At 43.3% G+C, this 24,623-nt stretch overlaps 2 protein-coding genes across 6 annotated transcripts in view; one reads left to right on the top strand and one right to left on the bottom strand.

The window, feature by feature from the left end:
- Nucleotides 1-2,532, bottom strand: part of RB1CC1 (RB1 inducible coiled-coil 1) — a 40,246-nt gene extending 37,714 nt beyond the window's left edge. For all 5 annotated transcript variants that reach the window (XM_086335473.1, XM_086335474.1, XM_086335471.1 and 2 more), the window contains exon 1: nt 2,198-2,532. The gene's annotated coding sequence lies outside the window, so the exon portion shown is untranslated. The remainder of the gene's footprint in view (nt 1-2,197) is intronic.
- On the top strand, nt 1,696-23,146 carry LOC147359510 (uncharacterized). Its single transcript, XM_086335651.1, has 3 exons — nt 1,696-1,717; nt 1,870-2,765; nt 22,959-23,146. The coding sequence occupies exons 1-2, from the start codon at nt 1,696-1,698 to the stop codon at nt 2,628-2,630; spliced, it is 783 nt and encodes a 260-aa protein (XP_086191777.1). The 3' UTR covers nt 2,631-2,765; nt 22,959-23,146.
- Nucleotides 23,147-24,623: the final 1,477 nt, after the last annotated feature.

Below are 24,623 nucleotides of genomic sequence, written 5' to 3'. Positions count from 1 at the left end.
CCAGTGTGTCACCGCCACTTTCTACAACATCATACAAAGCTTACATATAAAGTTACCCTTGTTCACTGCTCATTGCTAGAGTTAAAACTGGGTCTTGCTAGGGTTTAACATTTCATGAAAAAATGAATGACTCTCAATCCAAACTGCTTCCCAGATTCACCAGGTTTACTGAACAAATCACTGTGCCTTTGAACATAGCAGTTTACAAGACGCTACTCTCCTCTAAGTATCTGTTGAGCCTCCAGGACACCACCTCTTCCTACTGCTCTCCCCTCACTCCTGTCCACCCACCTTTTAGTGATCTTTTCCCCTATATATGCCAAGGACCTCAAAGCTGCTGCAGTTTCCTTCTATTCCGAGACAGTCAGAAATAGTCAGCTTCCTCACTTCTCTTGGATCTTTCCTTCAGATTTCAGACAATGCTTAAATAGTAGTTGACTGTATACAGGACTTCAATCTCCCTTCTCTTACTGGGCAAAAACAACATGGTACACATTCCTGTATTCCCTGCAGAGCCTGGCTCCATGGTCTACCTCCGTAAGGAAGTAACAACCATCTGAGGGAGTGAGTGTGGAAGGGGGCTGCTAGACTTTCACTGGAGGTGCCTGAGCCAGTGTTTTCTGAATACAAAAAGCTTACTGGGGTTACCAAACAGTACTATCTGGATGAGAACATTTTACTACCCACTGCTTTTTTTTGAAAAGTTACACACATCTGCAAAGTAAAGCATAAAGCAGGTGTTCAAACATTTGCTGAAGGCAGGAGAGTTTAAAGACAGTCTCAAAATCAGAGGCCCAATAAGAGCTCCTCTCAAGCTTCTGACTGAAATGAACAAGCTTACATAATAAAAATTTAGGTTCAGAAGTGTGGGGTTTTTTGTTTGTTTTTCCTCCCCAAAATACAAAGGTCTTGTGCCCTCTGCCCCTTCAATGAGTTTCATTTGTTGGAAGTAAACCTGCCCTCTATTCTGACCGTGTGTGTGTTCAGCATGGGCCAGAAAAATGCGGTCCTCCTCTCCTATCATCCAACATCTCCACACAAGAATCAGGCCAGAAACAATCCTAACTGTGACAAACATAAAGCATTCCAAACAGACGAAATTAAATTACTCTTTTGAAAACCGTGTCTGAGTCCATATCTGATTTCCATCACCAGGCATTTACCAACACAACCGTTTATCAACATAAAGCACCCTGTTTTATAAAACTCTAGGTTTTAGACACAATGTTAAACACAAATGTTGAGAAAATATGCTCATTCAGACCATATTCTGTTGTTAAAACATTAAAAACAGAAAGGAGAAAACCATCTTCAGATCCCCAGCAGGGCCTGCTGACAGATCCAATCAGCCGCCTTCCTCGACGGCCCCTTGCGTCTTTCCACAGAAACACCGGACCTGGAAGAACCCTGTGTCTATCAAACATGGAAACGCACCAACGAGACTCATCACACAGGCTGTCTACCTCAAATTGAGTACCCCTCCTAAGCTGCTAACCTCCCCACCCTGCGAAGAAACCACACACACACAAGCACCACCCACACAAGACAACCGAGAAACTGTACAATAAGGCGGCTAGCAAAGCAGGCCGGTCCTCCTGCGGCCCCCATCGGGCCTCCCCTCTCCGGCTTGAGGTCTCTCAGCCTCCGTATCCACCGCGAGCACCTCGGCCCGCCCCGGCCCGCAGGCCCCGCGCTATGACCACACGGCAGGAGCACGGTGCGGGGACTAGGTTACCAAACAACCCCCGGCGCCGCGGCGCGTCCAGACGGGAGCCCGCGGAGATGCGCCGCCCGGCTCCGGCCGGGGAAGTTGTGAAATCCGCACACACGCCCCGGCCCGCACCCACCCGCGAGCCGGCGGAGGCTGAGTCATTCCCAGGAGTAACTTTATCCGGACGCTGCCCTCGGGGAGCCTCGAGCTCCGGGGTCCGGACAGAGCCGCGTCTGCGACCCTCGCCCCGGCCGGCTCGCCGTCTGACACCTCGGGGCCCGACCGGGCGGCGGCAGGAGAGGCCGGCGGCGAAGGTGCGTCTCGGACCCCGGCGCTCCCGACGCCGGGTGGGAGCACCCGGAGGTCGGGGGTGCACTGGGAGGTCGGGGGGCACCTTAGAGTCCGGGCCGCACAGGCCCAGCGCAGCCGCCCGCCTCCGCCTCCCGCCCGGGGACCCGCGCCCGAGGGGCCCGACGCCGCGCTTACCGGGCAGCGCCTCCTCCTCCGCCGGCGGCAGCAGCAGGGCCCGCGGACCCCGGCACCATCTTCCGCCGCCGCCTTGTCCTCGGCGGCGGCTACCAACCGCCCATCCGCGCCGCCAACCGACACAACCGCCGGCGCCGCCGAGGCAGCCACCTCCAGGCACGGGGACGGACAGGCCCCTCGGCTCTGCGTCAGGGGCCGGGGAAGGGCGAGCCGCGGCCGGTCAGAGCCGAGGGGCCGGGCGACGGAACCAGAGGCAGCGCCGGGCTCGGTAGGGCCGCGGACACGGCCGCCACGGGTTTGTTATTGTCGACTCCGGCCCTTCCTCCGCGGGGCACGCCGGGAAGCGGGCGGGGGAGGGGCGGGCGCGCTCAGCGCACCTCCGCGCAGGCCCGGAAGTCAGAGGGCTGCCGGAAGTCGGCGTGCTTCCGGGTAGGGCCGGTTCCAACTGCCCCGCCACCTGCGGCTGCGGATGCCGGGGCTGGTGACCTGGGAGTCCTCTGGTGACCTCGGAGACTCCGCCGGGCAGTCTGGGACGGTGCTGGCTGCCGTCCGGCTCGAGTGCCTCAAGGTGAGCCTGACCTTCTCCACTACAGCGAGTGGCCCTGCGCCCGCCTACCCGCCGAATCCTGAGTTAGCCTGGGCGAAAGAGCTCGACCTGTCGAGGTGGAGGGCAGCCGAGGGACCACGACCTCGTTTGAGACCGGACCAGGGCCTGTGAGGGGACTGGGCGCCGGGAGGGCTGTCCCATGCCGGGTCCCACAGTGCGGGCGGCGCTCTCAGACCAGGAACGGGGAAGAAGGGAGCTAAGGGTGGGTCGGGTGGAAGAGGTCGAAAGCGTCGCACCCACCTCTTTCAGCTCTACCCTGAATTCTGTAGCAATCCCCGCGAGCTCTTGATTCTGTGAAGGTGACCAATCATAGGCAATGGCATGAAGCCGCAACTTTTAAGTATTAAGTTGTGTTTGCGTAAAAATGGGTATTAACACCCTTTTCAACGGCTGCCAAGCCGAACACACGCTACTGGGAAGCAGTCTTCGAACCTTTACTTGTCATGTTGGGAACTGATAAGCTCTAAACGGCTGGTTAGCGTTACGAATTTTCAATTTCCGTCTCACTGACCCGGTATCCGAAAGGTGGAGAAGGACCTACAGGGTACGACTTTATTTTTTGTTTGTTTGTTTGTTTTAACACTCCTACAGATCCCACAGAAGCAAGTCATTTTACTTTTTTTTTGAAGTGGAGTCTTATTACACCACGCCAACACTGTACAGCAGGGAACTGAAAACTAAGAGGCTAAATTGTTGTTATGCCTTGGGGGAAGGTGGAAAGACTGAAGAAAGGAGCTAATTCTATCAGGCACAGCATAGTAATAGGCACAAAGAGAGTAAGCGGTAAGAAAGAATTCAGCCAGAAAATTGGTAAGCAAAGCACAGTCTTAGGCCTTTAAAGAATATATTGGTACTTGACCTTCCTCTTAGACATCAGTGACACTCATCATTACAAATTAAATACACCTTAGTGTGTAAAAGCATGACTGGAATATGCCGGTGACAAATCTAGTGAATAAAATGTTTTAAATGTTTGTTGTCTGACTTCTTTCTTTGGGGAGGGAAGGAGAATAAAACTAATTCAGTCCTCATCTTCGCCTTTTCCAGAGTGTAAATAGTAGGAACTTATATGTCCAGTATTCTTTCCTAGTGATAAGTGAAAATGTATCAAGATTAGTTTTTTGACATATGCACATATCTAGAGAAAGACCCTGATCCTGGGAAAGATAGAGGGCAAGAGGAGAAGGGCATGACAGAGGATGAGATGGTTGGAGGGCATCACTGACTTGATGGACATGAGTTTGAGCAAACTCTGGTATATGGTGAAGGACAGGGAAGCCTGGCATGCTACAGTCCCTGGCATCACAAAAAGTTGGACATGACTTAGCAACTGAACAATACCAACAGAGAAAACACTACTGCAGTTTCCTGATACTTCATGTGTCTATAATAAGTCTCAGCAAGTTATATTTCCCTTAAAGCCAAGGATATTGACAACCCTGTGCACTCTCCCTTCCTTAATAAATGAAAACAAGAACAAACAAAAAATCCAAGGACCAGCCCCCCAAGTTACTGTATTAAATGGACAATGCTGAGACTTAATTTGAACTTTCTAAACCAATGCTCCTTTATGTTTTTAAATCTTTTTCTCTCCCTGCTGCCCTCTGTAGTGTCTCCCTCTTTGCTCTTAAATCTGTTATTTAGGCCTCTTCCAAATTCTTAAAAGTAATTATAATACAGATACAAATGGTAAAAACATGAGGTGCTGGAGGAGCAGAGAAGAAACTGAATCTTGTCCTCATAACATTATTTCATTAATAAACATTTTAGGTCCTTCTGTAAATTTCCCATGCGGGCAAAAGATAGTGTTTCTTTTTAGGAATCCTTAAGAGGCTACTATTAAAACACCCAAAGTACTTCAGGTCAGTCCCGTTGTTAAAGCTTTTTTCCCCCACCAGGTCTCAACTTGAGTGTCACCTTCTCAGGAGTCCTTCCCTGACATGCCCAGAGTTCACCTAGATCCTTCTGTTGGGTTGGCCAAATGTTCATTCAGGTTTTTCCGTGACATCTTACAGAAAAACCCAAACAAACTTTTTGGCCAACCCAGTACCTTTTAGTATCTGTCTGACCTGCCAAAATGGAAATCCTTCTCTAATAAAGCTATTTGCCCAGTGCCTGCTGGACACTCACATTTGTTAACAGCACCCAAAACGTTTTTCAGTTTATTGCTCAGCTTACCTCCCAACTCATCTTCTGTTAAATACTTTATCTCAGACCATTCTGATCCTATCTCTTACCTACCTATAAATGACCTTCGCTGATTTTGTTTTGTGTGTTAGATACAACTTCTCAGCCTAAGAATCTCCTAGGTACCAGCACACCTCTAGGTTATCTTCCGGCACTTCTCACCTCTACACATGCCTGGTATGAGTTTCATCATCCAGAAACGTTCTTCAATCTTGTTCATCTTTCAGAGTCATCCTTCAAAGCAGAACTGGCACCTCAGCCAGCCTCCAGCTTCTAGATAGTGACTGCTCTCCCTTCCACCACCTCTGCTTCATGTTACACAAGTAAACTGTCATCTCCCCATCTAAATCTAAAACCATTAAGGAACTATGAATGACTTGTTTCTAAACTCCTAGAACTTTGTAGAGAGCTTGGCACTTAATAAAATGTTGAAAGTAATGAATTATTCAAGTTGAAAGTTGACTAGGTAAGGTACTGTGGAAAACTTCTGCCCTCTGCCCTTAAATATGTAAAAAACTTGGATGGGGGACCGTTCAAAAATCACTCTAGTGACAAGTTTATGACATCTTTTAACCAAAAATGCATCACATTATCGGGAAGATCACAGTACACGGCTTGATTTTGTTAACTCTACCTGACTGGGGATTTCATTCCCCATCTGCATTAGATATTTCTCAGACTTCTTAAGATTATGTTCAAACAGCCAGCAACCACGACTGACATGACTTTACTCACAGTATGAATCATAATTTCCCATTTTTAAAAGTTAACTCCTTTTAAAAGCCTTAGACTTTGTCTTGAAGATCATAGCTAGTTTAGTGTGTAACGTGTGGTCATGTGCTACTTAGAGGCTGCTGGCACGTGATTATCAAGTTAATTAGTCCGGTACTATTTACAGACCTTACAGCTGCCCTACTCAGCTGGCCTGTTGTTATTCACACATATTATTAATGATAATGGTGATAGTTATGAGTGACTGTCTTCAAAGCTAATGAGCTTGACGAGCTGGTGAGCAACACTGTTTCTAGTGCTGCAACACAAAATGCAGCACGCTTCATTTTCCAACAGATTTACACCAGTAGATCGAGACAAAACAGTCATCTTTCATGTCAAGTTCCTGTCTCATTTTGAAAATGTGCTTAAAATGTCAAAAAGTAGAACTGGGATGTCTTGATCAGAAACTACTTCTTCCACTCCTCCATTTCTTTCAGTAAGCCCTCCCTGCCGCCATGCAGGCAGAATACCTCCCGGCTGTGTAGTTGCTAAGCCATGCCTGACTCTTTTGTAACCCCATGGACTGTAGCCACCAGGCTCCTCTGTCCATGGGGTTCTCCAGGCAAGTATACTGGGGTGGATTGCCTTTTCTGTCTCTTGGGCATCTTCCTCACTCAGGGATCGAACCTGTGTCTCCTGTGTTGGCAAGCAGGTTATTTACCACTGAACCACCAGGCATCCTTTTTAATGTGGTTTATTAAGAGATGCACTGAACTGGGTGTCTTACTGGTGTCTAGTCCTGCCTCAGTCTACTGTGCTGTGTTTCCCTAGTCAGCTCTCAACCCTCCATCAGATTGTATTGCTCTTAAATCCCTAAGCCCCACCTCTTTCCAATCCCTCTTTCTTGGTCAGTAATCTTACCTCCTACATCACAAGGAAGTTGTGAGAAAGAATTCCTCCACCCTTCCTTGCTTTCCTTCATCTGCAGAGCTATCCACGCCTCCTGTTGGTTCCCCCTCCAGGCACTCGGCCCCTTCCAGTGAGGGGCTCATGGCTCTTGACTTGGTCATCTGTCAGTCCTTCTGTGAGACCACTTGACACATGCCAAATTCAGTGCATATGCAGAACGTTTTACAGAATTTAAAGCATCTTTTAAAACGAATTTATCCTTAATTGCTTATTGTTCCACTTAAGATTAAAGTAATAAAGCATTACATCAGCAGTATGATTTAGTACGAAGGTAAATTTGGCTCTTTCAGGTTTATTAAAATTGATTTATTAATTGCTAGACAATTATTTACATGAAATCTCATGTTGATCTCTTAACAAAAGATTAGAATTAAAACTCTTAGGTAGATACAAAAACTATAGAGAGATTGTTTCCCATTTTGTTTCTGTAATGTTTATGCTACTTTTAACTTAGTTTTGACTGCTTTGATTATGTGACTTTTCAATAAAAATTTTCAGTCTTTATTTTTTGGCCATTAGTGCATGATTGTTACTTAAATCAATTTCATTGTATAGAAGAATGGACTATTGGAAATTTATCCACTTTTTAGTGTGTCAAGTACACTGGATATATACCATTGACGGCCCAGGACTCTTAACACGTTGTAAAGGGAATTCTGCTCAGTGGTAAAGAATCTCCTGCCAAGAAGGAGACATGAATTCAATCCCTGGGTTGGGAAGATACCCTGGAGAAAGAAATGGCAACCCACTCCAGTATTCTTGCCTGAAGAATCCCATGGATAGAGGAGCCTGGCGGGCTATAGTCTGTGGGGGTGGCAGAGAGTCGGACACGACTTAGCAACTAAACAGCAGCAAGGGAATTCTAATACAGATGATGGCCTTGTGAAACAAAGGACTAAATCTTTGCAGATCTTACCATCCTCCTAAATCTTCCTTCTCCTTTTCATCTGTACTGCTATCCTCTCTCTCAAGGTGAATTTATCAGGTAAGTCCTAATCCATTCACAACTTTATATATCTTTGTACTTTTAAAGGAATTTATTTGAAATCATTTGTTATTCTCAAATGTGCCCTAATTTTAAAAAATATGTATACTTATACGTAACTAGACCATAAGTTGTTAGCATTTAGGAAAACCAGAGGTCTCATTTGGATTTGGAAAATCTATGATTTCAAATTCCTCCTGTTAAAATGGTAGCTGTTGTAGCTACCTCACATCATTCTCTAGGTTAGGATAAAAAGTACCATGGAGGGACTACCCTAGCGGTCCAGTGATTGAGGCTCTGCATTTTCGCTGCTGAGCACCTGGTTTCAATCTTAGGTCAGAGGAACTAAGATCCCACAAGCCAGGAGGCATGGCCAGAAAAGAAAAAAAAAGCATGTAAAATACACTACGACTCAGACATTTTGTGTGGTCCCAGAACAATTATTGGCCACTCAAAATACTTTTTTTTGAAAAATGAAACTCCATCAGTTCTTGAAATTAATGAAGTGTTAGTATGTATTTCAGTACACACATTTAGCTACATTTAAAACAAAAGAATTTCAAAATTTTTGTAGTTTTACATCTTTTTTATCACATTCATATTACAGGCTTTTTATCTTTTCCTCTTTCCCCCTTCATTCCTTTTTGCCCCTAAATTTCTAGAAACCTACCCAACAGAGATCTTTTTGTGAAATGCTTTTCTTCTTTCTATACAAGTCTCCCCAAAACACTCCTATTTCAAGGAGATTATCTTTTTGAAAAATGTCCAACATCATCAAGGAATAAACTGAGAATCACAGGTTTCCTGAAAGGAAGTTCATGCAACCTTTTAAAAAAGTTATGGAATGGATGCCTTCAACAGAGCAGATAGTACAGATTCAAAAAATAAATAATTAACAGCAAAAGTCCACACCAAGTGATTTCCTACTTCAGTGGTGGTGTTTACTTAAAGCATTTTTATTAGAGATCTGTAATGTAGCAATAAATTTAAAATGTGAAAATTTAAGAAATGAAAACAACTCCTTTAACAGCATCCATCTTAAAAGCCCATTCTAGGAGTAAGCTTAGCCAAAGAATTGTAGGACTTGTACACTGAAAATTACAAATGTTGAAAGAAATTAAAGACATTCCCTGTGCATGAACTGGAAGACTTACTAAGATAGCAATGCTTTCCAAACTGATATACAGATTCAACATAAGCTCTCCAAAGATCCTAGGTAGGTTTTTTCGTTTTTTGTTTTTTTTGCAGAAACTGGCAAGTTCATCATAAAATTCATATGGAAATCCAAGGGACCAGAATAGCCAAAACAATCTTGAAAAAGAACAAATGTGGAGCATTTGCACTTCCCAAATTCAAAACTTAGCACAAGGCTACAGTAATCCAGACAGTGTATGGGGAAGGAAAAAGCAACCCACTCCAGTATTCTTGCCAGGAAAATCCCATGGACAGAGGAGCCTCACAGGCTACAGTCCGTGGGGTTGCAAAAGAGCCAGCCACAACTTAGCAATTAAACAACAACAGCAACAATACCAAGTTTGGCAGAAGCAAAGAGGTTTTGATGAAGTTGAAAGAGGAGAGGGGAAAAACTGGCTTAAAACTTAACATTCAAGAAACTAAGATCATGGCATCCAGTCCCATCACATCATGGCAAATGATGGGGAAACAATGGAAACAGTGACAGACTTTATCTTCTTGGGCTCCAAAATCACTGTGGATGGTGACTGCAGCCATGAAATTAAAAGGTGCTTAATCCTTGAAAGAAAAGCAATGACAAATGTAGACAGCATATTAAAAAGCAGAGACACTACTTTGCCTGCAAAGGCCCATCTAGTCAAAGCTGTGGTTTTTCCAGTAGTCATGTATGGATGTGAGAGTTGGACAATTAAAAAAAGGCTGAGCCCTGATGAATTGATGCTTTTGAATTGTGGTATTGGAGAAGACTCTTGAGTCTCTTGGATAGCAAGGAGATCAAACCAGTCAATCCTAAAGGAAATCAACCCTGAATATTCACTGGAAGGACTGATGCTGAAGCTGAAGCTCCAATACTTTGGCCACCTGATGTGAAGAGCCAACTCATTGGAAAAGATCCCGATGCTGGGAAGGATTGAAGGAAGGGGAAGGGGACAACAGAGAATGAAGTGCTTGGATGGCATTGCTGACTCAGTGGACATGCATTTCAGCAAACTGGGAGGACAGGGAAGCCTGGCATGCTGCAGTCCATGGGGACACAGAGTCAGACATGACTGAGTGACTGAACAACCACCAACTTTGGGACAATGACCAAATATTTATTTAAAAAAAGAAAAGACAGTGTGGTACTGACTATATTATACTGATTAAAGGAAAGGAATTGAGAGTCCAGAAATGAAGTGTTAAAGTTAATTGATTTTCAAGAAGGGCATCAAGATGCTTCAATGGAGAAAGAATAGCCTTCTTAACCAATGGTGTTGGAACAACTGGGTATCTACATTGAAAAGATGAAGCTGGGCTACCACCTCGTACCACTTAAACAGCTCAAACTGGATCAAAGACTTACAGCTAAGTCTTTGGACTTCCAGCTTCTGGAAGAGCTAGAAGGTAAAACTCTCAGGAGAATGCATAGGAGAAAATCTTTGTGACCTTGCATTAGGCAGCGGTTTCTTACGTATGCCGTTTCAGTCATGTCCAACTCTTTGAGACCCCATGGACCATAGCCCACCAGACTCTTCTGTCCATGGGATTTCCCAGGCAAAAATACTGGAGTGGGTTGTCATTTCCTTCTCCAGGGGATCTTCCCAACCCAGGAATCAAACCCACATCTTCTGTGTCTCCTGCATTGCACTTGAATTCTTTGTCACTGAGCCACCAAGGAAGCTCTTTCTTAGGTGTAATACCAGGCAATTCATACAAATTAGATAAATTGGACCTCATCAAAATTAAAAACTGCTTCAAAGGACACTATCATAAATGGAAAAGATTACACAGAAGGTGAGAACATAAGAACAAGTACCCAGACTATATAGTGAACTCCTATGACTCAATAAAAAAGAACCCAGTGTTGTAAGTAGGCTGAGATTTGAATGTACATTTCAACAAAAATATTCACTTATCCAATAAGCATGTGAATATATGTTCAATTTCATTAGTTATTAGGGAAATGCAAATCAAAATTGCAACAAGATACCAGTTCACATCAGTTAGAATGGCTAAAATCAAAAATAATAACAAGGGTATGGAGAAATTTGGAACTCTTAAATATGTTGCTGGTGGGGATCTTAAAATGATGCAGCCACTTTGGAAAACCGTATGGAGGTGTCTCAAAAAACTAAAAACAGAAGCATTATATGACCCAGCAATTCCACTCCGGGGTACATAACCCCTGCAAAAAAAAAGACCCGAATTCAAAAAGATATATGCACCCACATGTCCATAACAGCATTATTTATAATTGCCAAGGTACAGAAGCAACCTAAACATACACCAATAGATGAAGGGACAAAGACGTGGTATATAGATAAATGGTATAGAGAAGACTATATGGTATACAGAAGACTACCCAGCCATTAAAAAGAATGAAATTTTGCCATTTGGAGCAACAAGACTCAGGTATCAGGCTAAGTGAAATAATTCAGACAGGGAAAGACAAATACTGTATGATATCACTTATATGCGGAATCAAAAATACAACAAACTAGTGAATATAACAAAGAAGCAGCAGACACAGATGTAGTGACTAGTTGTTACCAGGAGGAGCTGGAAGGGAGGAGGGACAGTATAGGGGTAGGGAAATAAAAGGCACAAATTACTACATATAAAATAAACTACAAGGATATATTGTACAATAGAAGGAATATAGCCAATATTTCATAATAACTATAAATGAAGTATGTTGTGAGTCACCATGCTGTACACATGTAACAATGTAAAATTGTACATCCATTATAATTCAAAATAAAAAATAATTTGTAAAAAAAATGTTTTTAATAGACACACCCCTGATTTCAGAAAAATGGAGCTGATAAAATGGAATAAGCATGTATGAGGTATCACACTGAGTGCTTTATATATAGGCGTAGGCTTAAGTGGCTGTTTTTCCTCAAATTCTGTTTAAAATTCTAAATAGCATGAAAAATTTGTATTGGCACATTTTTGCTGTCTCAGTCTTGGGCTGATTATTGCTCTCTCAAAACCAATGTAATAGCATACTATTTATATAATTAGTTAACTTTTAAACTTTTGTTAGTTCTTGATAAGAATACCTTTCCAGGACACTAGTACAAGCCATGGCAAGACAACGGTCTCAAGATAAAGGGAATTATTAGTAGATGCATATTCTTTAAAAGGAAACTTTTTAGGGACTTCCCTGGTCCAGCTGTCAAAACTCTGCATTTCCAATGCAGGGGGCACAGGTTTGATGTCTGGTCAGGGAACTAAGATCCTGCATGCTTTGCAGTGTGGCCAAAAGAAGAAATGATAATGTATTAAATTTGTAGCTTTGTAGCTTGCCTAGTCAACATGAGCTCAGCTCAAAGAAAAATTGTCCAGAAATGCTTCTATCAGCAAAGCCTTGGTGTATAATTTTATTTTGAAAGGTAAATAATAAAAGGAGATAGAGTCATTAAGATAAGGTCCATGTCTAAAATATAGGACAGGAGAGAAACAAACCTATTGTCTTTAAACACATTCATAAAATGTTCTCTCTTGTCTGCAATTGAAAACCTTTAGGGTGAGGATGTAGAAGCTGGATACCAGGAGAAAGTATTGTGGCATTTTGCCAAAAATCAGAAATTTCTAATCATGGTTTCAGTCAACCACATTTCAGCATTGCTTTGTCCCAGCCACAAAATGCATCATCCCCAAATATTAAATAATGAATGTCCTATGCCAAAACTTTGCCATCACTGCATAGTCAGTGTTGTCAAGTTCTTACATGGAAGCTGCCCTCTGTCACAATATGAAAACCAACTGAGGAATCAGAGTATCTGAACTCAAACTTGAGCATTAAATAACTGGTCTCCTTGTAACAACAAAGCAGCCTAGGCAGATTTATTCTTGACTCAGTAAATATAGGCCACACTCAGGTTGTGATGGCCTGTAGCCAGCCAGCTGGGTGTGTCCCTACAATTCGAAAGGTGGCTAACAGAGTGCTTTTTGAATTCAAAAGTAGAAAGATCATCCTTGAGATGTACTGTTTCTTCAGCTGAGAGATAATTGAAGATATTAATGCCAATTATGAAAACTGAAAAACTATATTATACAGAGCTTGAAAGCAGTAAAAGGCTATTCTTTCCCAACCCTGTCTATCTGCCTCTAAGATCATGAAAACAAAGCAAGGGGCTGGGCTTGGCGCTTCCTGGGCATCCTTTTGACACTGCAATTTCTAGTAGCGATTCTCAACTACAGTCCATACCAGAAGTCTAACATGCTTCACAGTAAGCTTCCTTGTTACTCATGGATGATTCATTTAGTTTATTCATTCACTCAGCAACATTTATCAGGGACCGGGCACTCTGACATGACTAAGCAACTAAACAACAACAGACACTCTGACAAGGATAAAGTGATACGGAAAAAGCATAATTGCCCACTAGTGGGGATGCAGATAAGTTAAGTAGCAGTATACTCAAGTTATACAACTGAAGACTACCCAATAGTTTAAAGTACATGAACTAGAGCTATGTATGTCTCCAAAATGTGTGTGCATGTGCATACTAAGTTGCTTCATTCATGTCCAACTCTGTGCGACCCCATGTACCGTAATCCACCAGGCTCCTCTGTCCAAGGAATTCTCCAGACAAGAATACCGGAGTGGGTTGCCATACCCTCCTCTTGCCATACTCTGGATCTTCCTGACCCAGGTATCTAATCTATGTCTCTTCAGGCAGGCAGATTCTTTAGCACTGAGCCACCTGGGAAGCCCCAGCTAACATCAGTGGATGGTCTTAAAGATGAGATAAGAATAGCAAGCTGCATGTTTTTCAAAACAACACCAGGGGTCACTATAAGCTGCTGCTGCTGCTAAATCACTTCAGTCAGTCATGTCTGACTCTGTGCAACCCCATAGACGTCAGCCCACCAGGCTCCCCCGTCCCTGGGATTCTCCAGGCAAGAACACTGGAGTGGGTTGCCATTTCCTTCTCCAATGCATGAAAGTGAAAAGTGAAAGTGAAGTCGCTCAGTCGTGTCCGACTCTTAGCAACCCCGTGGACCACAGCCTACCAGGCTCCTCCATCCATGGGATTTTCCAGGCAAAAGTACTGGAGTGGGGTGCCATTGCCTTCTCCACACTATAAGCTAGAAACCTTTAAATGTTTTTAAATGTTGAGTTAATATCAATCACATGGTTTTATTTGAATACTAAGCAACAACAAAATTAATTCAGTATTTATTATTCAAAATAGGCAGATGAAGGATAAAGACCTAAATGCAGGTTGAAGTTTAGGTAAAAAACTTTCAATTTTCTGGTCGGGTGGGACACCCTGTATCTACAGAGATAGAGTTCCTGTTAAAAACTCTAGATTTTACCATTTTAAGAAATCATTCCCTCCTTCCAGAATTTGTTTATAGCTACAGACACTCTGACCCAGAAAAATGCACAAAATTCAGTGTTTACCAATAAAGAAGCAAGGATCTCAAGTTGAGAAACTCTACCAAAGACATTTCAGTCTGTTTTCTCTTATTTTACAGGATAAGTGAGGCTAAGCTGTGTTTCAGGCTTGCTTTCAGCTACAGTTAGGTCTGTGCTGGCCTAGTTCAGCATGCAGCAAACCTGCCCTGCAGAAGCCATTAGCCATTCCTGTTAAGTGCAGTTCTGCTTATCAGCAGCCTAATGGCAACCCACTCTGGTATTCTCGCCTGGGAAATCCCAAGGACAGAGGTGCCTGCAGGCTGCATACAGTTCATGGGGTCACAGAGAGTCGGACGCAACTGAGCAGGCAAGCAACCACTACCTGCATCAGTACTTTCACCCAAGAGCCCTTCTTGCTGGGGTTGAAGGCTTGACCTCATCCTTTGAATTATTTGTGAATTGCCCCTCTAGAGTTTGTAAGTTAGGGGGCAACAAAATTATAAACAAAAATGTGTGCAGTTTTCAGTCACAAATAATCTTTACCATGAAGTTCATTCTAAGAATGTGACTTTATTTCATTTGACTTGCTACGTGGTTGTGCGTGCGGAGGCTCCAGTGGTAAAGAACCTGCCTGCAGATGCAGGAGACATAGGAGACGGGGGTTTGATCCCTGGGTTGGGAAGATCCCCTGGAGGAGGGAATGGCAACCCACTCGGGTATTCTTGCCTGGAGAATCCCATGGACAGAGGAGCTTGGAGGGCTACGGTCCATTGGGTCATATAGACTTGGACAAGACTGAAGCGACTTAGCACACATGCATGTGGAAAGAATTTTAAAAGACACTGTAGGAAATTTCCTCATCCAATGTTTAGGACTCAATGCTCTCACTGCCTAGGGCTTGGATTCCATCCCAGGTGGGGGAACTAAGATCCCAGAAGCCACGTGGCATGGCAAAACCAAAAGAAAATAACTGAACTCATAGAAACAGTGGTGGTAGCCAGTGGCTCCTGGGTGGAGGAAATAGGGAGAGGTTGGTCAGAGGGTACAAAGTCTTAGTTATAAGATGGATAAGTTGCATCTCTAACTAATGTAGATGCATTTAGAGCATCTAATGGAGAGCATGGTGACTACAGTTAACAGTATTACGTACTTGAAAGTTGACAAGTGAACTTAAGTGTTCTCATGGAACTGCTATCAAAAAAGATATTGGATGAATTTCTACATCTGGCCATGACTGAATAAAGGGAATTGGATTTGCTCTCAAACCCACTTTTTTTTTTTTTTAAAGGTATTTGGTTATAATTGAAGTCAGATTAAACAGACTATTTAGCTACTTACACTGATAGAGCTATAAGCCTCAAAAAGATCAAATGGATTTCAAACAATTTAACTGCATTTTAGAACTGAAACCCAAACATATTTAAAGAAATTTTTAAAAATTCAAACATCCAATAGCACATAATTGACAGCACTGGTGTCTGATCATGAATTACCAGACAAACAATTAAGCAATAAAACATGTTGTCTCAGTACCAATAGGAAGAAAACAAAGATGCAGATGCAGAAATGACATAGTCAGTAGATAAGACATTAAAACAACTGTTAAAAATATACTTAATATGCTCAAGAAGACTGCAGAAAAGAAATGTAAATTGTAGAAAGAACCAAGTTAAATTGCTAGATGTGAGAAATACTACATCTGAGATGAAAAAAATATATATATATAATATATGAAATTAACAGTGGTAAGACATCACAATGTGCATGTATGCTCAGTCGCTTACTCAGACTCTTTGGGACCCCATGGACTGTAGCCCACCAGGCTCCTCTACCCATGGGATTCTCCAGGCAAAAATAGTGGAGTGAGTTGCCATTTCCTCCTCCAGGGGATCTTTCTGACCCAGGCATCAAACCCATGTCTCCTGCATTGCAGGCAGATTCTTTACCTCTGAGCCACCTGGGAAGGCCAGACGCCCTTTGGGGAACAGTTACTAAGCTAAGAATAATTCTAAGATTACTGTTTTTGACAAATTAGAGATTTAACTCACAACAGTTATTCTTCTGGAATAATCGTTTCTTGTAGAACTCTCTTAAGTATTGACTTTCACAGAAGTTTCCAAATCAGACATGCCTGTTTATGTTACATTTACCCAGACAGACAAATTGCCAAGGCTAAGAAATTGCATAACCAAGACAAACAGGAAATTTTTAAAGTATGTGTTCTTATCACAGATAATGTCTTTCAATTGTCAAAAATCTTACATTTCTCAACTGCATGCATACATACCTTAGCACATTTCCGCTAAAAGCTGTTCCTCTCTAATTAGCAAATTTTCACTTTGCTTTACTTCCAGGTTTGTTCAAAGACTGAAGAATTTTATTTTGAAAATGTTTTTGGTTTGAGTAGGCTTTGATCAAGAAGTTTCACTCAAAGAATAGTTTTATTTAAAAATTATCTAATTCACAGTTCAATAGAATCTACAAGGTAGAATGTTTGTAAAGTATTTGCTTTTTTTTTTTTTCAAATTCATCTGTCTTACTGGCAAACTAAATGTTCATAAAACAAGTATTTTCACTATTTAAGCTGGCAAAAAAAATCAGTGCTTTTTGTTTAGTACTTGAAGTATATATTTTTAAAAAGCAATTAGAAAAACCATGTTATTTACAATTTAAAAACTTGGTCTCACTCACGTTCTCCTGGTTGACCCGTACAGGCAGAAGAAAGCAGATATTGTGGAAAGGTTAATGTCAATTCACAGATAATCTCTGAAATCTCTTGGGGTATTTATACTTATGCCCCTCCCCTAACCATCTAATTTAAATTTAAAAGAAGACTGAGGAGACTTTTAGTCTTCAGGTAGGAATTACCTCTGTCCTTGACGAGCTGAAAAGTAGAATTATCCCTGGAGGTGAGGAGGCTGTGAATCTTTGTGGCAGAGTTTCAACTTTCAGGCTGGAAGAGATGATGAGATTGAGTCACTGGTTCAGTTAGCAGTTGTTGGACCCCTCCTGTGTTCCAGGCAGCACTATGTACAAGAAAGTTAAAAAAAAAAAATTCCTATCAGACTAAGTCTTGTCCTTAGAGGACTTAAGATTTCTGAAAAGGAGTGAGAAGAAAGCCCTCGGGTGCAATTTCACCTCAGTTTTGTGATCACTGCCTTGATCCAGAAACTGAGCTGGACAGCGGGACTTCACAGAGGGACACTGACCTTCAGGTGACACAAAGGGAAGGGAAATGAGAGTCAGAGAAGGGTCTGGAAAGCAAAAGTATCCTCTATGCAAATGAAAGGTGAGCAGGAGCTTCTGGCCTAGAAGGAAGAAGGGCCCCTCCCCTTCCCATGCTCCAAACTAAGAACCATAATCTGAAACTGCCCAGGCTGGAAAGACAGAAAGAGTAAGGTATCCTTGAAGTTTGGGTTTCGAGGGTATAGTATCTGTGGGTTGAGATTAAAGAAGAAGAAGTACATTAAATCAAGATTGTGAATTTACTCATGACAAGCTAAAGATGCTGAATTTTACTAGGTGAACCCTTGAAGGTTTTTTAACTTATTGGTTCCCAACCCTTTTTTGGCACCAGAGACCAGTTTCATGGAAGACAATTTTCTCAGGGATGGGGGAGGGGAGTGTTTGATTTTGTCAACTACGAATTGGCACTTGCCAAGAGCATTTGCCAACTACTAAACAACCGTGACAACAAGGGCATTTGCCATCTGCCTCTGTGGAGATTGAACCCTGTGCTGCTGCAGCTGTTGACCTTTAACACCCCCCTGAAGGAGTTCAGGGTAAAGTGAGGTGCTCTGTACTCCAGGGAATCTGATGGGACAGGTCTTTCAGTTCCGTTCAGTTGCTCAGTCGTGTCTCTTTGCGACCCCATGAATCACAGCATGCCAGGCTTCCCTGTCCATCACTAACTCCCGGAGTTCACTCAGACTCACATCCATCGAGTCAGTGATGCCATCCAGCATCTCATCCTCTGTCGTCCCCTTCTCCTTCTGCCCCCAATGAATCAACTCTTTGCATGAGGTGGACAAAGTACTGGAGTTTCAGCTTTAGCATCAGTCCTTCCAAAGAACACCCAGGACTGATCTCCTTTAGAATGGACTGGTTGGATCTCCTCGCAGTCCATGGGACTCTGAAGAGTCTTCTCCAACACCGCAGTTCAAAAGCATCAAAACAGGTCTTTAGATAGCTGGATATTTTTAGGAACAGATTTTATGATCTCCATCCCTGCATCTCCTCATATCTAGAAAAGCACTAAATCTGTTCATGGTGACATCAGATCCTCATGACTAGGAGAAGGCTTCTTGTAAAGGAAGCTTGATTACATTTGATAAGTAGTTAGAATAGGAAAAAGGAGTCCAGAATGGCGGTGGCTAAAAGACAAGGAAGGGAAAAGTCAATGAAAATAGAACAAAGGAAGGTCTAAGGACTGGAGTGAGGACCTCAGGTAAAGCAAACAGCACTCCTGACTAGCCCAATTTACATAGGGCAGGCCCAGGGAGAGGAGAAAAAACATATAAAAAGAGGAGCCAAAATTGAGCCCAGGGCCTCTCTTCTCTTTGTGTCTTTTGGGTCGGCTTGCCCTCACACCTCGAGGATGTATTTTCCTTTACTTTCTAAATAAAACTGAGCTGTAACACAGAGCTGTAACAGTGGTCGTCAGAGGGCTGTTAACACTGGTCTGTCTGAAGGCTGTAACGCTGGTCTGTCACTTCAACTTTTTGTTGTGACGAGACAGAACCTAGGAAATTACACACCCCCACACATTGAACTCCCTCTTCACCAAAACCTTATACATTGACCTTTCCACACTACCTCTTTGGAGCCATCTCTCAGAGCTATCTGAGGTGCTGCCTCCCTGAGTACAGTCCTCATTTTGCCGCAAATAAAACTTCAGTCTCAACTTTCAAGTTGTACATCATTTTTAGTCAACAATTACACCCACTGCTCACCTCCTGCCACGCAGCCTGGTTCCTACCAGATCAGGTATTGTTTTAATTTGGCTGATGGCATAATCAGACTAATACTTCAGGAAGATCACACCTCAGTTCTGATCCTCAGAGAGAGCTTGGATTAGAAGGAGAACACTGAAAATTCGCAACATGGAAGAACTCCATGTTGTTGCAGGAAAGAGTAGAGTGTGAGTGGAGGATCAGGCCCCGGGTGTCAGGCGAGACCCTCAGATGGGGTGGGCTGCCAAGTGGGGTCCATGGCTTCTAAAGTAAATAATTCAAGAGCCAGCCCTGGTAAAGTGAAAGCAGGTTTATTTAGACAGATATGAGATGGGAATACCAGACCACCTGATCTGCCTCTTGAGAAATTTGTATGCAGGTCAGGAAGCAACAGTTAGAACTGGACATGGAACAACAGACTGATTCCAAATAGGAAAAGGAGTTAGTCAAGGCTGTATATTGTCACCCTGTTTATTTAACTTCTATGCAGAGTACATCATGAGAAACGCTGGACTGGAAGAAACACAAACTGGAATCAAGATTGCCTGGAGAAATATCAATAACCTCAGCTATGCAGATGACCACCCTTATGGCAGAAAGTGAAGAGGAACTCAAAAGCCTCTTGATGAAAGTTAAAGTGGAGAGTGAAAAAGTTGGCTTAAAGCTCAACATTCAGAAAACAAAGATCATGGCATCTGGTCCCACCACTTCATGGGAAATAGATGGGGAAACAGTGGAAACAGTGTCAGACTTTATTTTTGGGGGCTCCAAAATCACTGCAGATGGTGACTGCAGCCATGAAATTAAAAGATGCTTACTCCTTGGAAGGAAACTTATGACCAACCTAGATAGCATACTGAAAAGCAGAGACATTACTTTGCCGACAAAGGTCTGTCTAGTCAAGACTATGGTTTTTCCAGTGGTCATGTATAGATGTGAGAGTTGGACTGTGAAGAAAGCTGAGTGCCAAAGAATTGATGCTTTTGAACTGTGGTGTTGGAGAAGACTCTTGAGAGTCCCTTGGACTGCAAGGAGGTCTAACCAGTCCATTGTAAAGGAGATCAGCCCTGGGTGTTCATTGGAAGGACTGATGCTGAGGCTGAAACTCCAATACTTTGACCACCTCATGCAAAGAGTTGACTCATTGGAAAAGACCCTGATGCTGGGAGGGATTGGGGGCGGGAAAAGAAGGGGACGACAGAGGATGAGGTGGCTGGATGGCATCACTGACTCGATGGACATGCGTTTGAGTGAACTCCGGGAATTGGTGATAGACAGGGAGGCCTGGCATGCTGTGATTCATGGGGTCGCAAAGAGTCGGACAGGACTGAGTGACTGAACTGAACTGAACTGAAGAAAGTGAAAGTGAAGTAGCTCAGTCGTGTCTGACTCTTTGCCACCCCCATGAACTGTAGTCTACCAGGCTCCTCTGTCCATGGGATTCTCCAGGCAAGAATACTGGAGTGGGTTGCCATTTCCTTCTCCAGGGATCTTCCCGACCCAGGGATCGAACCTGGGTCTCCCGCATTGCAGGCAGAGGCTTTACTATCTGAGCCACCAGGGAACCCCTAAGGTGGTCTCAGGAAGGATAAAAAAACTGCTGTAAGTCCCACCTTGGGGGGACTCTTTACCCCCTCTTAGTGTCTAGGCTGGGAGCTTTGTACTTTCCTCCTCTTTCAGTTCAGTTCAGTCACTCAGTTGTGTCTGACTCTTTGCAACCCCATGGACTGCAGCACACCAGGCCTCCCTGTCCATCAGCAACTCCTGGAGTTTACTCAAAGTCATGTCCTTTGAGTCAGTGATGCCATCCAACCATCTCATTCTCTGTTGTCCTCTTTATTCAATTACTACCATGAGTGTCTGCATGTTTATGGATTCCATTATTCTGCTCCACCAACAAGAACTCCTATACCTGTCTGAAGAGCAGCCCTGAAATACACACTGGGAAGTTTTTATGGGCTGGGTTATTTCATATGCTAATGAGTGGGAGGGTTATTTTACTATTTGGGGTAAGGGCTCCCCTGGTGGCTCAGTCGGTAAAGAATCTACCTGCAGCATGGGAGACTTGGGTTTGATCCCTGGGTTGAGAAGATCCCCTGGAGGAGGGAATGGCAACCCACTCCAGTATTCTTGCCTGGAATATCCCATGGACAGAGGAGCCTGGAGGGCTGCAGTCCATGGGGTCACAAAGAATCGGATACAATTGAGCGACTAAGCGTGGAGATTTCCTGGAATTGGGCCACCACCCACTTTTTGGTCTTTGGACAGTGCCTTGGAAATGTTATGGCACCTCTAGGTATGTCATTTAGCTTGCTGATGGAGGATCAAGGTCTAGTCTCAGAAGTTGATTTGTCTGCCATTTTTGACTCATATGATTCTAATCAGTTTATGTTTCATCCTCAGGCTATGTCATTCTTTCAAAGGTTGTGCCCTGCCCCTTTCCCTCCTATTTCAGAGCCACCATAATGCTGGCAGGAGTTGGGAAGGAAAGGCAGATTATGAGTCAAAGTGTTCAAGTAATCATAACAACAACAGTTAATAAGAATGGAGCCTTTGCTGTATGCTTGGCACTGTGCTAAGAACTTTATTAAGATTGCTATCTAATCCCCAGAACCCTCCATAGATGGTGGACATAATGAGGAAATCTACACTTAACTGTTTAGAAGAAGTAATAAGCACTAGACTCACTTGCCCAGGACAGCAAACAGACATTTGATTTCAATTTCAATCCCTCCCAGACCTCTGTAACAGTCCATGTGAAATTTCCTGGTTCACCAGAAAGACAGTCTACATGACAAAGACTCTGCTGTTCCCTCCTCCCAAAATAAACTGGCCCACCCTATCCTTTCTTTTCTTTTACTAACACCTTCTTGCCCGACCCTCCTCCTATTTATAAAATCCTCCCCTTTTGTACAACCCCTCAGTGTGCCTCAGCTTCCCCAGTAGCTCAGACAGTTAAGAATCTTCCTGCACTGCAGGAGAAATGGGTTCAATTCCTGAATGGGGAAGATCCTCTGGAGAAGGAAATAGCTACCCACTCCAGTATTCTTGCCTGGAGAATCCCATGAACAGAAGAGGCTGGCAGGTTACAATCTATGGTGTCTCACAGAATTGGGCAGGATTGAACAACTAACACACACTTTCAGAGTGCCTTAAAGCTGGGTGAGATGGTGCCTGACTCATGAGTCATTTAGAATAACCAATTAGGTCTTCAAATTTATTCAGTTGAATTTCTGATTTTTAATAGCAATAAAACTAGGAGTTGTGGAGTGGCTGGAGATTTTAAGTTTTTTGAATGTGGAAGCAGTTAATGATCTAAGAACAATTTAGGGAAGAGATGCTGCTTTCTGACCCTGTGATGTCTAAACTTAGCAGGCAGACCTTATCAGCAACCCCAAGCCAAATTCTTGCTACAGTAGTTAGCTGAATAACGACTGTGTGTCATGATCTGTGTGGCTCAAAACTAACATTAGCACAAAATAAGGCATATGCTTAGGGGCACACATTAACTGGCTGCTCCATCAAATCTGTTTAGGAAAAGGTGGAACATAAATGATTCATGATCTGTCAATGCTTTATTTTCACCATGTACTCTTAAATTGATGGAACAACCACCAAAATTATTATGAATAGTCGTAGCGCTGGTCTCTCCAGCAGGGCTAGGTGGTGACACAGAAACCAAGGTGCAGATATGCACAACAACTCCTGCAGAGAAGTGCAATCATTTTCTTGATCTTTTAACTTTGTTTGCAGCATACACACAATCATTCTAAAAATATCATTTTCTCTTGTGTTTGCAGAGCTGAAATGCCACCTTCCGAAGGACCTGTGTGTTGTTCTGCTGCTGGTGGATGGGGAGGACTGGTACCCTCCAGTCTCCTGGGGAATGCAGAGCCCCACACGTCCTCAACTGGAAGGGGAGATCCTGACAAAGTGTTGAGTATCAGAAAAGAATTTGTCAAAGATAAAACACTTCCTTCTGTCTGAACCTCTCAGTTCATCATTTATCTCTGCCGGTGATGTGTGAATGGACCCAGTCAAAATAACCTTTGTGTGTTGTTTGGTCGCTGATTCATGTCCAACTCTTTGTGACCCCATGGACTGTAGCCCACCAGGCTTCTCGGTCCATGGTGTTCTTGTCCATTCAAGAATACTGCAGTGGGTTGCCATTTCCTTCTCCAGGGGATCTTCCTGATTCAGGGATTGAACCTGCATCTCCTGCATTAGCAGGCAAATTCTTTACCACTGAGCCACCTGGGAAGCCCCCAGGAGATCGTATCTCCATACATTTGGCTGTCATGTCTCTGTTGAGTTTCTCTCATGTCTTTGTTTTTGGTAGTCTTGACAATTTCAAGGAGCAGTGGACAGGTATTTCATAGAATGCCCCTCAGGTGAGATGTGTCCCATGTTTTTCTCTTCATTCAAGTGGAATTCTATGTTTTGCGAGGACTGACAAGGTACAGTTTGTTCTTATCATCTGTAACCAGGATACACACCACCAACACAACTCACCACGGCCAGGGCTCACCTGGATTGACTGACTGAGATGGAATTGCTCAGATCCCCTGAAGTACAGCTCAGTCATGTCTGAATCTTTGTGACCCCATGGACTGCAGCACGCCAGGCCTCCCCGTCCATCACCAACTCCCAGAGTTTACACAAACTCACGTCCTTTGAGTCGGTGATGCCATCCAGCCGTCTCACCCTCTGTCATCTCCTTCTCCTCCCGCCTTCAATCTTTGCCAGCATCAGGGTCGTTTCAAATGAGTCAGTTCTTCACATCAGGTGAAATTTAGCATCAATCCTTCCAATGAATATTCAGGACTGATTTCTTCTGGTTGGATCTCCCTGCAGTCCAAGGGACAACGCTCGGGTCTTCTTCAACACCACAGTTCAAAAGCATCAATTCTTTGGCTCTCAGCTTTCTTTATAGCCCAACTCTCACATACATACATGACTATTAGAAAAACCATAGCTTTGACTAGATGGACCTTTGTTGGAAAAGTATTGTCTCTGCTTTTTAATATGCTGTCTAGGTTGGTCATAATTTTTCTTTTAAGGAGCAAGCATCTTTTAATTTCATGGCTGCAGTCACCATCTGCAGTGATTTTGGAGCCCCCAAAAATAAAGTCTGTCACTGTTTCTATTGTTTTCCCATCTGTTTGCCATGAAGTGATGGGACCAGGTGCCATGATCTTAGTTTTCTGAATGTTGAGTTTTAAGATGACTTTTCCACTCTTCTCTTTCACTTTTATCAAGAGGCTCTTTAGTTCTTCACTTTCTGCCATGAGTGGTGTCATCTGCATATCTGAGGTTATTGATATTTCTCCTGGCAATCTTGATTCCAGCTTGTGCTTCTTCCAGCCCAGCATTTCTCATGATGTACTCTCCATATAAGTTAAATAAGCAGGGTGACAATATGCAGCCTTGACATACTCTTTTCCCAATTTGGAACTAGGCTGTTG

The sequence above is a fragment of the Bos grunniens genome, chromosome 14 (genome assembly GCF_055505025.1).
Source record: "Bos grunniens cultivar Pamir isolate PY7600 chromosome 14, Bosgru_T2T1.0, whole genome shotgun sequence".
Taxonomy (NCBI): Eukaryota; Metazoa; Chordata; class Mammalia; order Artiodactyla; family Bovidae; genus Bos; species Bos grunniens.
The sequence above is the reverse complement of the archived record's forward strand: the minus strand, read 5'-3'. Positions and strand labels throughout refer to the sequence as shown.